The 13988-nt window shown below is 34.5% G+C and overlaps 1 protein-coding gene across 3 annotated transcripts in view; it reads left to right on the forward strand.

Moving 5' to 3' along the window:
* The window catches only part of LOC149780218 (uncharacterized), a 146412-nt gene that overhangs the window by 42720 nt on the left and 89704 nt on the right, over positions 1-13988 (forward strand). For 2 of the 3 annotated variants that reach the window (XM_089936978.1, XM_089936979.1), the window contains exons 12-15: positions 1171-1341; positions 8923-9411; positions 10067-10201; positions 12114-12202. In XM_089936978.1, coding sequence (XP_089793104.1) covers positions 1171-1341; positions 8923-9411; positions 10067-10201; positions 12114-12202 — 884 coding nt within the window. The remainder of the gene's footprint in view (positions 1-1170; positions 1342-8922; positions 9412-10066; positions 10202-12113; positions 12203-13988) is intronic. The other variant, XM_089936980.1, reaches the window with a different exon arrangement.

Raw genomic sequence — 13988 nt, forward strand, 5'->3', positions numbered from 1 at the left:
ATTGGTGCTTTGTCCTAGTGACATCTATTAGATTTCATGTGTTGCCTCCATTGGTATATAATGTCAACTAACCAGTAGCATGGGGCATTGTACATCGACCAAAAAAGGTGGCTAAAATTGACTTAAAAGGGATACTTTGTAAGTTTAACATTGAAAAATGACTGTATACCAGAGGGAAGCCCTTGCAAGTGTATTTTGAATGAAAGGTATTTGTGCAAACATGGTCCGACACTGGAAAATTGCTTATTTATCAGTCCATTCAAGCCATTTGCTCCCCTTGTCTCGATCAAATTTGAACAACTTAACTTTGATTGGATGTGGTGGCTTATCCAATGAAATTCACAAACCCAAAGCACAGAAATATCAGCTTGATATGCCAAGGTATAGATAGGATTATTGGCTAGCGAAGATGACTATTGCCAGTGCATGATAAGAGACAAAGGACACAGACTGCATTCAGGTACATTTTGAATTAATTTGATTATGCAGATGTAAAGTTGTCCCTCATGCATGCTGCCATGTGATGTCACAAGGTAAATTCATAACTTTTTAAATATATATATTTTTAAAAATTAATGTTTAGTGATTAGATGCATGTATAACAATCTTTACACTGTTTACCTTTATACTCCCAAAATTGAGTCCTAAATTTTTTGTGTAAGGTTCTTATATAATGTTAACAGCTTCAGCCACCTTTTGTCTTCAACAGAGTACTGTGTTTTAGAGCTTTCTGCAGAATTTCACAAATGACTAATTTAAATTGTACTCCAAAGTTTGAATTGTCAGATCATTAGATCAGTACTCTTCCACCTTATAACCGGCTCATTCACTTCATTAAACTTAAGGGAGGGATTTTATGCATTTTTTTAATAAATGTGCATATGTTGCCCCAGGTACACATATTCTATATAGATGATTCTTATAGGATTTTTGCATGTCTTTTAAATAGATACAGGTAGCTATATTAGTATTTAATTAAATATTTAAAATTTAGTATTTTCTCTTCATTATATTCAAACATAGCCAAATTCAAACATTCACATGTTCATTCTGCATTAAGAAAACAAATGATATCACACAATCTACAATAACTGCAAACATTAGAAGAATATTATTACCTATTTGATCCAAAGCCACTACAATAACCTGCTAATTGATAATCATTTCCAGCAGAACCAGCCTTAACAGCGACCACCACCAACAGTGCAACTGCTACTTCAATTGGAACATTTAATTTCACCAGCAAGTTTGGTACTGGCCAAGGCTTTAACTTCACTGGTTCTGTTGCCACAACAAAGTCACAAGGGTCAGCTCCCACCCAAGGAACAGGTGCCTCTTTTGGTAAGAGGGGCATGCCCCTGGATAGATATTTTCTACAGAGAGACTGGTATACTATAAGTGATACAATATTAGCATACAATTTCAGAAAATTTAGCAAGGAAAAGCAATTTGTTTTACATTTCTTTCTCTCAGCTAACATTTATTTTATATCAAACAAACAAAAGAGATTATTGACCTATAGAAATTAATGCTGCTAGGTGACAATGTGTTTAATAATATTGTGAATATTCCCCACTGACAGTATTAATTTGTATTTTGCTTTTAAATAAACCCCTTTGTGACTTTTGTTCATTGACTCGTTTCAAAGTTTCAGTGCTTGACTGTACAAGAAAATATAACACTATGTTACTGAGTTGTTGAGATTGTCCTGGAGGTGTGGTCATAACTTGAGAACTAACATCCATTCAGTCCACACCTAGATATGACCACCAGTTCTAACAGTATAAAATCTTTGTAATAATTTCATATAAACTACTCAAAAGAATTTGAGCAAATTTGACACAAAACATTGAGGTGTAGAGGGTTTTCAGATTTGTACTAATGATGCTGATCTACTATTTGACACAAAACATTCAGGTGTAGAGGGTTTTCAGATTTGTACTAACAATGCTGATCTACCATTTGACACAAAACATTCAGGTGTATAGGGTTTTCACAAAACATTCAGGTGTATAGGGTTTTCAGATTGTACTAATGATGCTGATCTACTATTTGACACAAAATATTCATTGTAGAGGGTTTTCAGATTTGTACTAACGATGCCGATCTACCATTTGACACAAAACATTCAGGTGTATAGGGTTTTCAGATTTGTCCTAATGATGCTGATCTACTATTTGACACAAAACATTCAGATGTAGAGGGTTTTCAGATTTGTACTGATGATGCTGATCTACCATTTGACACAAAACATTCAGGTGTATAGGGTTTTCAGATTTGTACTGATGATGCTGATCTACCATTTGACACAAAACATTCAGATGTAGAGGGTTTTCAGATTGTACCAATGATGCTGATCTACCATTTGACACAAAATATTATGGTGTAGAGGGTTTTCAGGTTTGTACTAATGATGCTGATCTACCATTTGACACAAAACATTCAGGTATATAGGGTTTTCAGATTGTACTAATGATGCTGATCTACTATTTGACACAAAACATTCAGATGTAGAGGGTTTTCAGATTGTACTAACAATGCCGATCTACCATTTGACACAAAACATTCAGGTGGATAGGGTTTTCAGATTTGTACTAATGATGCCGATCTACCATTTGACACAAAATATTCATTGTAGAGGGTTTTCAGATTTGTACTAACAATGCCGATCTGCCATTTGACACAAAACATTCAGGTTTATAGGGTTTTCAGATTTGTACTAATGATGCTGATCTACTATTTGACACAAAACATTCAGATGTAGAGTGTTTTCAGATTTGTACTGATGATGCTGATCTACCATTTGACACAAAACATTCAGGTGTATAGGGTTTTCAGATTTGTACTGATGATGCTGATCTACCATTTGACACAAAACATTCAGGTGTATAGGGTTTTCAGATTTGTACTGATGATGCTGATCTACCACTTGACACAAAACATTCAGATGTAGAGGGTTTTGAGATTGTACTAATGATGCTGATCTACCATTTGACACAAAATATTCAGGTGTATAGAGTTTTCAGATTTGTACTAATGATGCTGATCTACTATTTGACACAAAACATTCAGATGTAGAGGGTTTTCAAATTTGTGTAGATCACATCTATCCACAATTATCAAAAAGCATAAAGACCTTTTAATGATTTCTTCTCAAAAACTGCTCAGCAGAATTTGACCAAATTTCACAGAAATAATCCAGTTATAGAGGATTTTAAATTTGTATAAACGATTCTAACCTTTCATTTATGGGTACCACTTTAAAAAAAATAGGAAAATCTTTAAATGACTGCTTTTGTAAAAGCATTTCAGTAGAATCAGATCAAATTTAACAGAAGCCTCTTGGTATAGAGTGACTTTCAGGTTTAAAAAAATTATTTGCCTTAAATCATGATTAGCTGCAAGGTTAGTTTTAGATAATACTTCTTTGCAGTATATTGTCATTACCTGTAAAGTCAGTTTTAGGTGACACTTTCTTTGCAGTGAATCATTCTAAGTTATAAGGTCAGTTTTGGATAATACTTCTTTGCCATAAATTGCCATTAGCTGTAAAGTCAGTTTTAGGTAAAACTTCTTTTCAGTAAATCACGCTTAGCTATAAGGTAAGTTTTAGATGATACTTCTTTGCAGTAAACCATTAGCTGTAGGGTCAGTTTTAGATAATACAGTGTGACCCCGCTGTAGCACACTCCGTTATAACACGAATTCAGATATAACATGGTCATGGTGTGGCTCCCGAAAGTTTATGTACATGTATTTTTCTCGTACATGAAAAACAAATTATTTCTTGAAAGTACCCAAAAAAAATGTATTATCAACTTGGGGAAGAGATTACATATGAATAATACGATCACGGTGTGGCTCTGGAAACTTTATATGTATTTTTCTTGTACATGAAAATAGTTTTTTCTTAAAAGTATGAAAAATAATGTAAAAACAGTTTATTCAGGGATAATGCAGGGCTTCACCAATGTCGCAAATTGCGATTTTGTTACCTTATTGGCGGCAAAATATACCATCTGGTAATTTTTTTGTTGTATTGGCAACATTGTTGGCTGTTTAAACTTGTATATACAACCATTGGTTTGGAGTGGAGAAATTCAGAGGCTCAGTGAAAGGAAGCCGCAAACTTGATATAAAATGCACTGAAATTTATCTATTGTTACATAAACTAATTCTTTATCCATATTGACAAACCATCATTAGAGTGCATTGATATATCATAATCTGCTTATGCTGACATCTAGCATGAATACTGTATGTTGTGAGATATTTGCTTTTTGTTGTTGACATGTCTGGTATGACAAAAGGGATTTTAGTGTGGGAAAAAGTAAAATATATAGCAGTACCAATATCAGTTGTCTAACTAGTAATATGTGGGGTGTGTGAATATGGGAATTTCATAGACAGATGTGAGGGAAGCAGTGATAAATCTGTGTAACTAGGTCAGCATCATAGAAACTAATGTAAGTTGGATGTGAGAACAAATCAATAGCAGTCAAGTTGTTGGGTTTCAGGAAGGCTTTGACAAATCTGGGTAAACAGGCCAGCATCATAGAAACTAATGTAAGTTGGATGTGAGAACATATCAATAGGAAGTCAAGTTTTGGGGTTTCAGGAAGGCTTGACAAGTCAGGGTAAACAGGTCAGCATCGTGATATATTTGGATAACTGGGTCATATTCCCACTGTTTCAGCACCATTTAGTTATGGTATGATCTGGGGAAAGGGAGCTGCCATTCGTCTAGTAATGGTTAGCCAATCATAATCTGTATGTGGGGAAAGGCTTTCTGATTACAATATGTGTGTATGTAGATAGATACAAGATATAGTGTGCAGTAGAAGAGAAAGCAGAAGGCAGAAAGCAGAAAGAGGGCTGAGAAAGGAAAAGGAACATTAGATGATAAGATGTACTTGGAAATAAGAATCAGACAGATATATAAGAGATGGCAAGTTAAGAGAAGGGATACCTAATAGACATAATGGAGTGATGGATGGATATTCTGAGGGGACAAATACAGTGAGAAACAATGTAGATAAACATTAGTGTAGAATTTGGAGAGGTGGACAGAACTAGTGTGTATTTTAGATTAGAATGTGACTTAGTGTTTTAATTAGTATACCACTGGTCCCCATCTCACCCCAAAGTCAACAAAAGACCCAATAGGTCAGATGGACTGCACCTAACGGGTCAGAATCACTCTGCTCCCACAAATGTAATGCACACAAAAAACCCAAATAAAAAACACAAGATCTTGTTGTTCTGTTCAATAGCCCGGAATGAACAATAACTACAATCAACTAAACAACAGCCATTTCCTTTTTTTTTAAATGTACCAGGATAAAATAGTATACTGTAATTTAAAAGAAAACATATTACTGTTGAAGCACAAATTGTTATGAAAACGTACTAAGCAAATGGAAAAACAATCAGTCTCAATCATGCAATACAATTATTTGATGTTACTGCCACAATAAGAAATGGGCATTTGCACCCTCCATCAAAGAAAGCAGTCTACAATCATCAATAAAAACAAAGACCCTTTATTCAAAGGAAGTCAGTACTAAACTTTAAAAAAAGCAATGGAATCCAATGGGTTGTTTCATTTTCCAGCATGATTGGAACATGCTTACTGTGCCATGAAAGTTTTCTTTTTGCAGGAAAAAGTTTATGCTTAGGAATGCTACCAACGGCGACTTAAAACGCAAACTAACTTTTACTGTCTTGGGATGTACTGAAAAGTAAATGTGCTTCATAATTTGTTATGTGACAAAATTATTAAATATTTTAAATATGTGTGTGTGCATATTTCTGATGGAATTGTACTGTGGATTCAATGTATGTGATGAGATTCACAGGTGAGTACACTGAGTTGATACTCTGTTTATGCTATACATTAGACACACACACATATATATATATATATATATATATATATATATATATATATATATATATATATATATATATATATATACACATACATATACATATACATGTACCAATGTGTGGTTCCCTGCATAAAGTAAAATATTACATATGCCTTCTCTGTTTTTTTACTACAGATGTATTTCTCACTTACTATGAATCAATTTAAGATGCTAACTTTGCCAATGAAGCATACATTTCTGCACCCGCATTTATTACTTACCCCTCCCCCTGCAAATTGTTTTGGGGAAATACATCATATTCTTCAGCTAACTGACCTGTTTGCTTATAGCACGGTTCAGTCTATAACACGGTTGAGATCTGTGGTTCCCAACTACCATGTTATAGCATGGTCACACTGTAATACTTTACAGTATATCACCATAGCTGTAAGGTCAGTTTTAGATAATTCGACTTTGCCTTAAATCAACGTTATCTGTAAGGTCAGTTTTAGATAATACTACTTTGCCTTAAATCAACGTTATCTGTAAGGTCAGTTTTAGATAATGCTTCTTTGCTATAAATCACCATTAGCTGTTAGGTCAGTTTTAGATAGTACTCCTTTTCAGTCAGTCACCATTAGATGTTAAGTCAGTTTTAGATAGTACTCCTTTTTAGTCAGTCACCTTTAGCTGTAAGGTCAGTCTTAGATAGTACTCCTTTTTAGTCAGTCACCATTAGCTCTAAGGTCAGTTTTAGATAATCCTTCTATGCCTTAAATTACCATTAGATGTAAGGTTAGTTTTAGATAGTACTTCTTTTCAGTTACTTGCCATTAGATGTTAAGTCAGTTTTAGATAGTACTCCTTTTTAGTCACTCACCATTACATGTTAGGTCAGTTTTAGATACTGTAGTAACATTTATTTTTGTTGGGCTCAATTTTTCGTGGTTTTGTATTTTAAAAAAGGCATTTTTTGGTACTTAAATTCGTGGTTTTGCTTCTCAAAGTTTGCATATTAGTAGGTATTTAGTTTTGAGGTTTAACCTCTACAAATACCCAAAATAAAGAATACAAAATAATAAACGTATGCCGATGCAAACGGTGGTCACTTTAATGTTTAAAACAATACTACCACCTGTATGAGCACAAGTCAAAGATGTGGCAAGTTCAATACTTACACTGTGTTTTCGATCAAGTGAATAACATCAGTCGAAGCCAACACAGCCAACAACACTGAAACAATACTTCCATCTCTATGAGCACAAATAAAACACCTCTCAAGGTGAGTCACTTTTGCTATGTTTTCATTTGAGTCCTCAACATCAAATGAAGCAGATGCAGCCAACAACACTAGGCCAGTCTGTTATTAAAGTACATATGAATGATCACTTGCTTAAACCACTGTCCATCAAGTTGCACCATCAGTATTTGATGTGTTTAGAGCCAGCCAAAGTGTGAAGATGATAACTAAATTGAAAAACAGTGGAATCACTCGTTTGTGCCTGCCTCTTGTCCAGACTGACTTCAACCACTAGAATTGACAGTAAATAAAGAGTACAAAGAGGAATTAAAGTCACACTTCCATGAATTGTATGCTAAACAGGTCATGGATGCCATTATAGAAAAAGATGTTACACAGTATTAGTAAACCTTGCAACCTCATTAATCAGGCCAATTCATACTGGATGGATAATTGCAGCCCACGTGACAGTGAGTGAAAGATCAGACCTAATTATCTGTGGTTTTGAGAAAGCTGGACGTTTAATTCAGCAATTTGGGGATTATTTATCTGAGAAGTATTTGTGAGTATCATGAGACTTGATTGACACGATGTTGATACAGTGGCTTTGTCCAAAAATCTGTTGACCGCTCCCTTGGCCTAGTGGTTAGAGCATCCATGTCGGAAGTGGGAAGTTGTGGGTTTGAACCCTGGCCGAGTCATACCAAAGACTTACAAAAATGGTACTAACAGCTACCTTGCTTGGTGCTCAGCGTTAAGAGGTTAGTGTTAGGACTGGTTGGCCTGGTGTCAGGATAATGCGACTGGGTGGGACATCACACTATGTGTCTGTGGCTTGATGCCCCAGTACTAGACATCACTATAAACTGCCACACTGCAGACATTGTAGTGATATGAATGAAAAATTGTTAAAAAGCTACATTAAGAATCCTAATCACACAAACACACACACACATATCTGTGAAGTGTTGGCTTTAATACTCTGCTCTAATTAGTGTATATACACAGTGTTTCATTAATAAAAGTGTTTCAAGAAATAGTTATTGTATTTTACAGGATTGTTGTTCTTTTGGATTAAAAATGCATGAATAAAATGAAATGTGCTTTCAGAAGGATTTAAATGTTTCAAAAACAGTTATTATTTTTTCTTTCATTTTCAGTATTACTATTGTTTGAATGCTTATGCTTTTTCTCTATTTTCTTTCTAGCCTTGCTTCACATATCAATTTAAGGCAGTGAGTGTAAATTTAAGCTATCAGATACCTTATCAAACGTGTGCATTGAAACAGTATAAAATGATTTATAATTCTTGTTTCAAAAGGTTAAAATAAAAAATAAAACAATATTTAATTACCAGATTACAGTATTGATTTTGATTTATCCAATACTAGTACATTTATTAATCTCTAGGAATGAAACATTGCAAAAAAAGGGGAGGGGTCATCATCCTACATGGCTCATTTTTCATTGGGGAAATGTTATAAGTAACATAGAAAGTGAAACTTTGGAAATATCTCATTTTATTATGAGACTGATCTGTTATAATCTTATCAAATAAAGGGGCTGATTGGTCCCACTTCTCTCCAGCCTAGCTGGAACACTGCATTTGGAACAGTATAAGCACCTCTAGATCTTCATCTTGTAGAAAGTTGGTTCGTACATTTTGAGCTCTGTCAGCAGAATCGGCAGCACTGCCATCATTACTTTATTTGAAACCAAGGTCCTTGGGCGTAACATTGATAAAATTTACATGAAAAGCTAAAATAATTGTTTGTTTTGGGCTATTTATTATTATTTTTCCATCTATTACAGGAGCAACTGTAACCACCACCAACACTGCTTCAGGTGTTTCCTCACCAGGGACATTCAGTTTCATCAGTAAGCAAGATTCTGGCCAGGCCAGTGGCTTTGAATTGACAGGTTCTCATGCCACAACAAAGTCTACTTCTCCAACCCCGATGGTATCTGGTGGTACCACTTCCCAGGGGTCAGCTTCTGCAGTTGGTGTCAAAACTACCACACCTCTTGTTCCTTTAGCAGAAGCACAGGGTAGTAGTCTCCAGCAAGGAGTTATGGGACAGTCTTCACAGACTCTGCAGCCTGCTGCTGCATTTGGGGCCTCAGCGGGCACTGCTGCAATAGTTAAACTTGACACCAAACCCGGTGGAATAGAGCAGCAGAAGGGTGGAACTGGGCCTGTGATACCTGGAAGCACTGGAAGCACAGGCGCACCATCTACTGGATTCAAATTTACAATGCCAGCACAAGCTGCTGCAGTCCCATCAACTGCTAAGCCAGCAGGTAACACAGTGAAGCATGTTGATTTGTTTATGGCAGAATATAATTTTATTTAATCATCAAAAACCCTGGTGTAGGTTCAGATATTTTTAAGTTTTAATAGCTTTTATACATGTTAACTTGAGGAACTTAGACAATAATGATAGAACATTAGAAGAGATTTAGCAAGACAACCAAGTTTGGACTTGTGCAGAATAATTGTTCAGTTCAAAATCTAACCAGATTGTCCAAAGCAAGTACAACTCAGAAACATATGAGATAAAATGAATTTCAACAAAATACCATGTTCAGTAAAAGAAATTCCCATTCCTGTATAAACACTCTTTCCACATTTTTAATTTCCTCAGGGAAATTAAAGCTAAGCAGATTGGCTGCTGCATTTTCAGAGTGCTGTGCTGGTGAAGACCAAGTCAGTATATATATGGGAAGATTGTAGGAAATTGAGAGCAGATGAACACATCATAAAGTGTTGGTTTCATTTTAGTTTTATTTTAAAGTTTGTAATTGATCCTGTTTAAAGATTAGTTCACCAGCAGTGCCATAATCTGACATTTATATCAAAATTTTATACACTAATAGATACCTCTCTAAGAAAATATCAGTGTCCCAGGAGCATTTAATTAAAGAAATGTGGTAACATGTATTCTTATTTTTCCAGTCACAAAATCTCCCACACCTGTCACACTTGGTCAGCCCATCAGAACCTCTACACCAGTGGTCAGTCAGAGTACAGCTAGTTTAGTCCAGCCTGCTCTGGCCAACCAGTCAGGCAACAATGTCATCAGTACCTTAGGTAATCATTTGCGACAGAAGAAAACTCCCACATTATTATTTTTTGTATTCTTACGTTTTGCACTGTTTCAGAAAGGGTCAGTTTTAGGACAGTTTTCTTTCAAAAGTATGGGTAAGATGATAAGCAAACGTTTGAAATCCGCAAGCAACTTATGGTCCCAATTTAACACTATTTATTGAGATTTATGGCTGGATACAATGATTGATTGTTGAGGTTTATGTCTATATACAATAATTGATTATCAAGATATTTGTTTGGATACAATAATTGATTATTGAGATTTATGTCTGGATACAATAATTGATTATTGATTATTTTTAATATTGATTATTTTATTGTCTGGGTACAATAATCGATTATTGAGATTTATGTCTGGATGCAATAATTGATTATTGATTATTTTTATTATTGATTATTTTATTGTCTGGATACAATAATTGATTATTGAGATTTATGTATGGATACTACAACTAATTAGCAATTGATTTTTTGGCTGGATGCAATAATTGGTTATTTTTATTATTGATTATTTTTATGCCTGGATACAATAATTGATTATTGAGATATATGTCTGGATATAATAATTGATTATTGAGACATTTATGTCTGGATACTGTAATCAATTATTGAGATTTTTGGCAGGATGCAATAATTGGTTATTGAGATTTTTGGCTGAATACAATAATTGATTATTGAGATTTATGGCTGGATAAAGTAACTGATTATTGAGATTAATGGCTGGATATAATAATGATTATTGAGATTCATGGCTGGATACAATAGTGATTATTGAGGTTTATTGCTAGATACAATAATTGATTATAAAGATTTATGGCTGGATACTGTAATTGTTATTGAGATTTATAGTTGGATAAAATAATTGATTATTGAGATGTATGGCTAGATACAATAATTATTAATGAGATTTATGGCTCGATAAAGTAATTGGTTATTGAGATGTTTGGCTGGACACAGTAATTGATTATTGAGATTCATGGCTGGATACAATAATGATTATTAAGATTCATGGCTGGATACAATAATGATTGTTGAGATTTCTGGCTGGATACAATAATGATTATTGAGATTTATGGCAGGATACAATTATGATTAAGATTCATGGCTGGATACAATAATGATTATTAAGATTCATGGCTGGATACAATAATGATTGTTGAGATTTATGGCAGGATACAGTAATGATTGTTGAGATTTATGGCTGGATACAATAATGATTATTGAGATTTATGGCTGGATACAATAATGATCATTAAGATTCATGGCAGGATACAATATTGATTGTTGAGATTTCTGGCTGGATACAATAATTGACTGTTGAGATTTATTACTGGGTACAATACTTAATTATTGAGATTTAATACTGGTTACAATACTTAATTATTGAGATTTAATACTGGGTACAATACTTAATTATTGAGATTTATTACTGGTTACAATAATGGCTAAAAGAAAAGATTTTAAATGTGTTTACTCCTGTTTGAATGATTTTAAAACTCAGATAATTAGAAATTTGTACTATCAACATTTTTCTCTATATATTGGTGTTCTTGTTAATTGATTGTTTTAAGTATTAGTCACTTTAACAGCGAAATTGATATTAATTTATGATTCATAGTGCTTAAGATTCCGTTGACAATTCCTGCTGATTTGGACTTAAGGCTACTCTAAAAATGGCTCTGATTTCTGCTGCCTTGATGTTATCTTGGGAAAAGCACTTAACTCCCATTTCCTTGTCATAATATAGCCAGTAATATATTACAGTGCCATTAACAACCAAACCAAGCAGCTGATTTCGTCAAAAACGTCATGTATACAGATTAAGTGATCATTAATTGATCATTGATGAGTTTGTAGAAACTTGTGATTGATTTCCAACACTCTTTTATTTCAGAAGCTAAGCCCTCACTCCAGGCGCCTCCTTCGAGCAACGAAATAAATGACCAAGTGGACAGTCACTTCACCAACAGTATACTGGAAGAGGTATGCAGCATTGCCAATGGCCATTACTACATATAATAAAAAAATGTATTTTAGAGTAATTATTTCCTAAAAAGTTGTAAATTAAGTTTATTTAATGAAATCAAATGTTGATCAGATGTATTGGTGGTTTATATAAAACATATAGCTTAATCACCAGTAGAATGATTATTATTTTCATAAAATTAAACTTTTAATATTATTTTATGATTTACACTTTAGCAACCACTCATCATAGCTGTAACACTTTGTTTTTACTTCACCATTGTGTAAAGCCAAGTGTACTTGGTATGGCTCTGTGTCTGCCAGCATTTGTTTTTTTCTTTTTCTAAACTTCTCAAAGAACACTTGATCATTTTTGGCTAATCTTGGCAGAGATCATCCTGACATGAAGACCTTGTAAATTATGGTGAATGATACTAATCCACCATCAGATAAGGCTACTGTTACAAAATATAGAAAAGATGTATAAAGCCTGCTTCTCAAAAACTGCTGAAAAGTATTTTACCAGATTTAACAGATGTATTGTGAACATACTCCACTGGATACATTACCTGACCACATTACGGGTAGGAAATTTAACTTTTTATACCTTTTGTAGCCAGTCCTCTTTGAAATGTGGATTTTTTTTGTTTTTCTCCCTCTGTATAACATGTCAACTATAAAAATAGTATCTATGGGAAGAAATTCCTTTAGGATGCCATTATTATTACCTCCCCTGTCACAGCTGGCTTGCCACCATATAACAGATATACTTAGGTTTTAAGTTTTTGCTCTGTATAGTTTAACATCATATCTTTTGCTTCCTGAAATGTGTTAGATTTATTAGGAAAATTTCAGCCATATTCACACAAAATCACTTGTCAGGCTTTTTGTGTTTTTTTTTATCTTTGCTGTGAACATTTGTGGCTTTATTTTTCAGTTGTCATCATTAATTTTGCACATTTTTCCATCATTGTACACTTGGTGCACAATTTCTCTCTGTTATTACTTGGTCACTTTTATTATCGTTCAAGTTATGTAAGGGCCACTAGGTACAAAAATGCAAGAAATTCAATGTGTCTGAGAAAATACAAGCTGTGCCTTGGGTGCAAGATGTGCACTTTGTCTGATCCTTGATTTGGTTTTGATTTGGTGCTTTACAGCACAGCAACACAAGTAGGTTATTTAGTGCCAAGTCAGTTGGAGAAAAGTGCTTTATGCAAGGACACATAACATTGGCTGACCCAAGCAGGTCTGATAGTATGATTCAAACCCATACCCATTTGGACATGTGTTGGGCACACTAACCACTGAGCCACCATGGCTCCTGTCTAATCCTTGAAGTGTCTATGCATGTTGGTCAGTAACTTTATACTTGGTCCTGCAAAAACATTTGAAAGGCAGGGAAAAACAAATTAATTCATCAAATGCAGAAGGGCAGAGCATTGTGTCACATCCCTATCCCATGAATCCCAGATCTTGCCAACAGCTATAGTCACCTGTAGTCGGCTGAACAAGAAAAAATGGCAAACCATGGGTACAAATGTTTTTCTGCCAGTTCATGCACTGATAGAACCCCAGATAACAAGTCTTTTCAAAGAGACCACATTGTGTATGTTTTCCTCTGGATTTTCTTTCTCGCCTGTCTTCCTGTAATTCAACATCTGACTTGAATGTGATACTAGAATTTGCTCCTTCTCTTTGGCAGCTCAGTGGGAGTAAGTCTTCCCTCATGCTGGAGCAGGCACAATGCCTGTTAGTCACATCACATGAGGTGTTAATGTGACTTTTCCTGAGTGTTCAAGCA

This window comes from Sinohyriopsis cumingii, chromosome 16 (genome assembly GCF_028554795.1).
Source record: "Sinohyriopsis cumingii isolate HCF-2022 chromosome 16, ASM2855479v2, whole genome shotgun sequence".
Taxonomy (NCBI): domain Eukaryota; kingdom Metazoa; phylum Mollusca; class Bivalvia; order Unionida; family Unionidae; genus Sinohyriopsis; species Sinohyriopsis cumingii.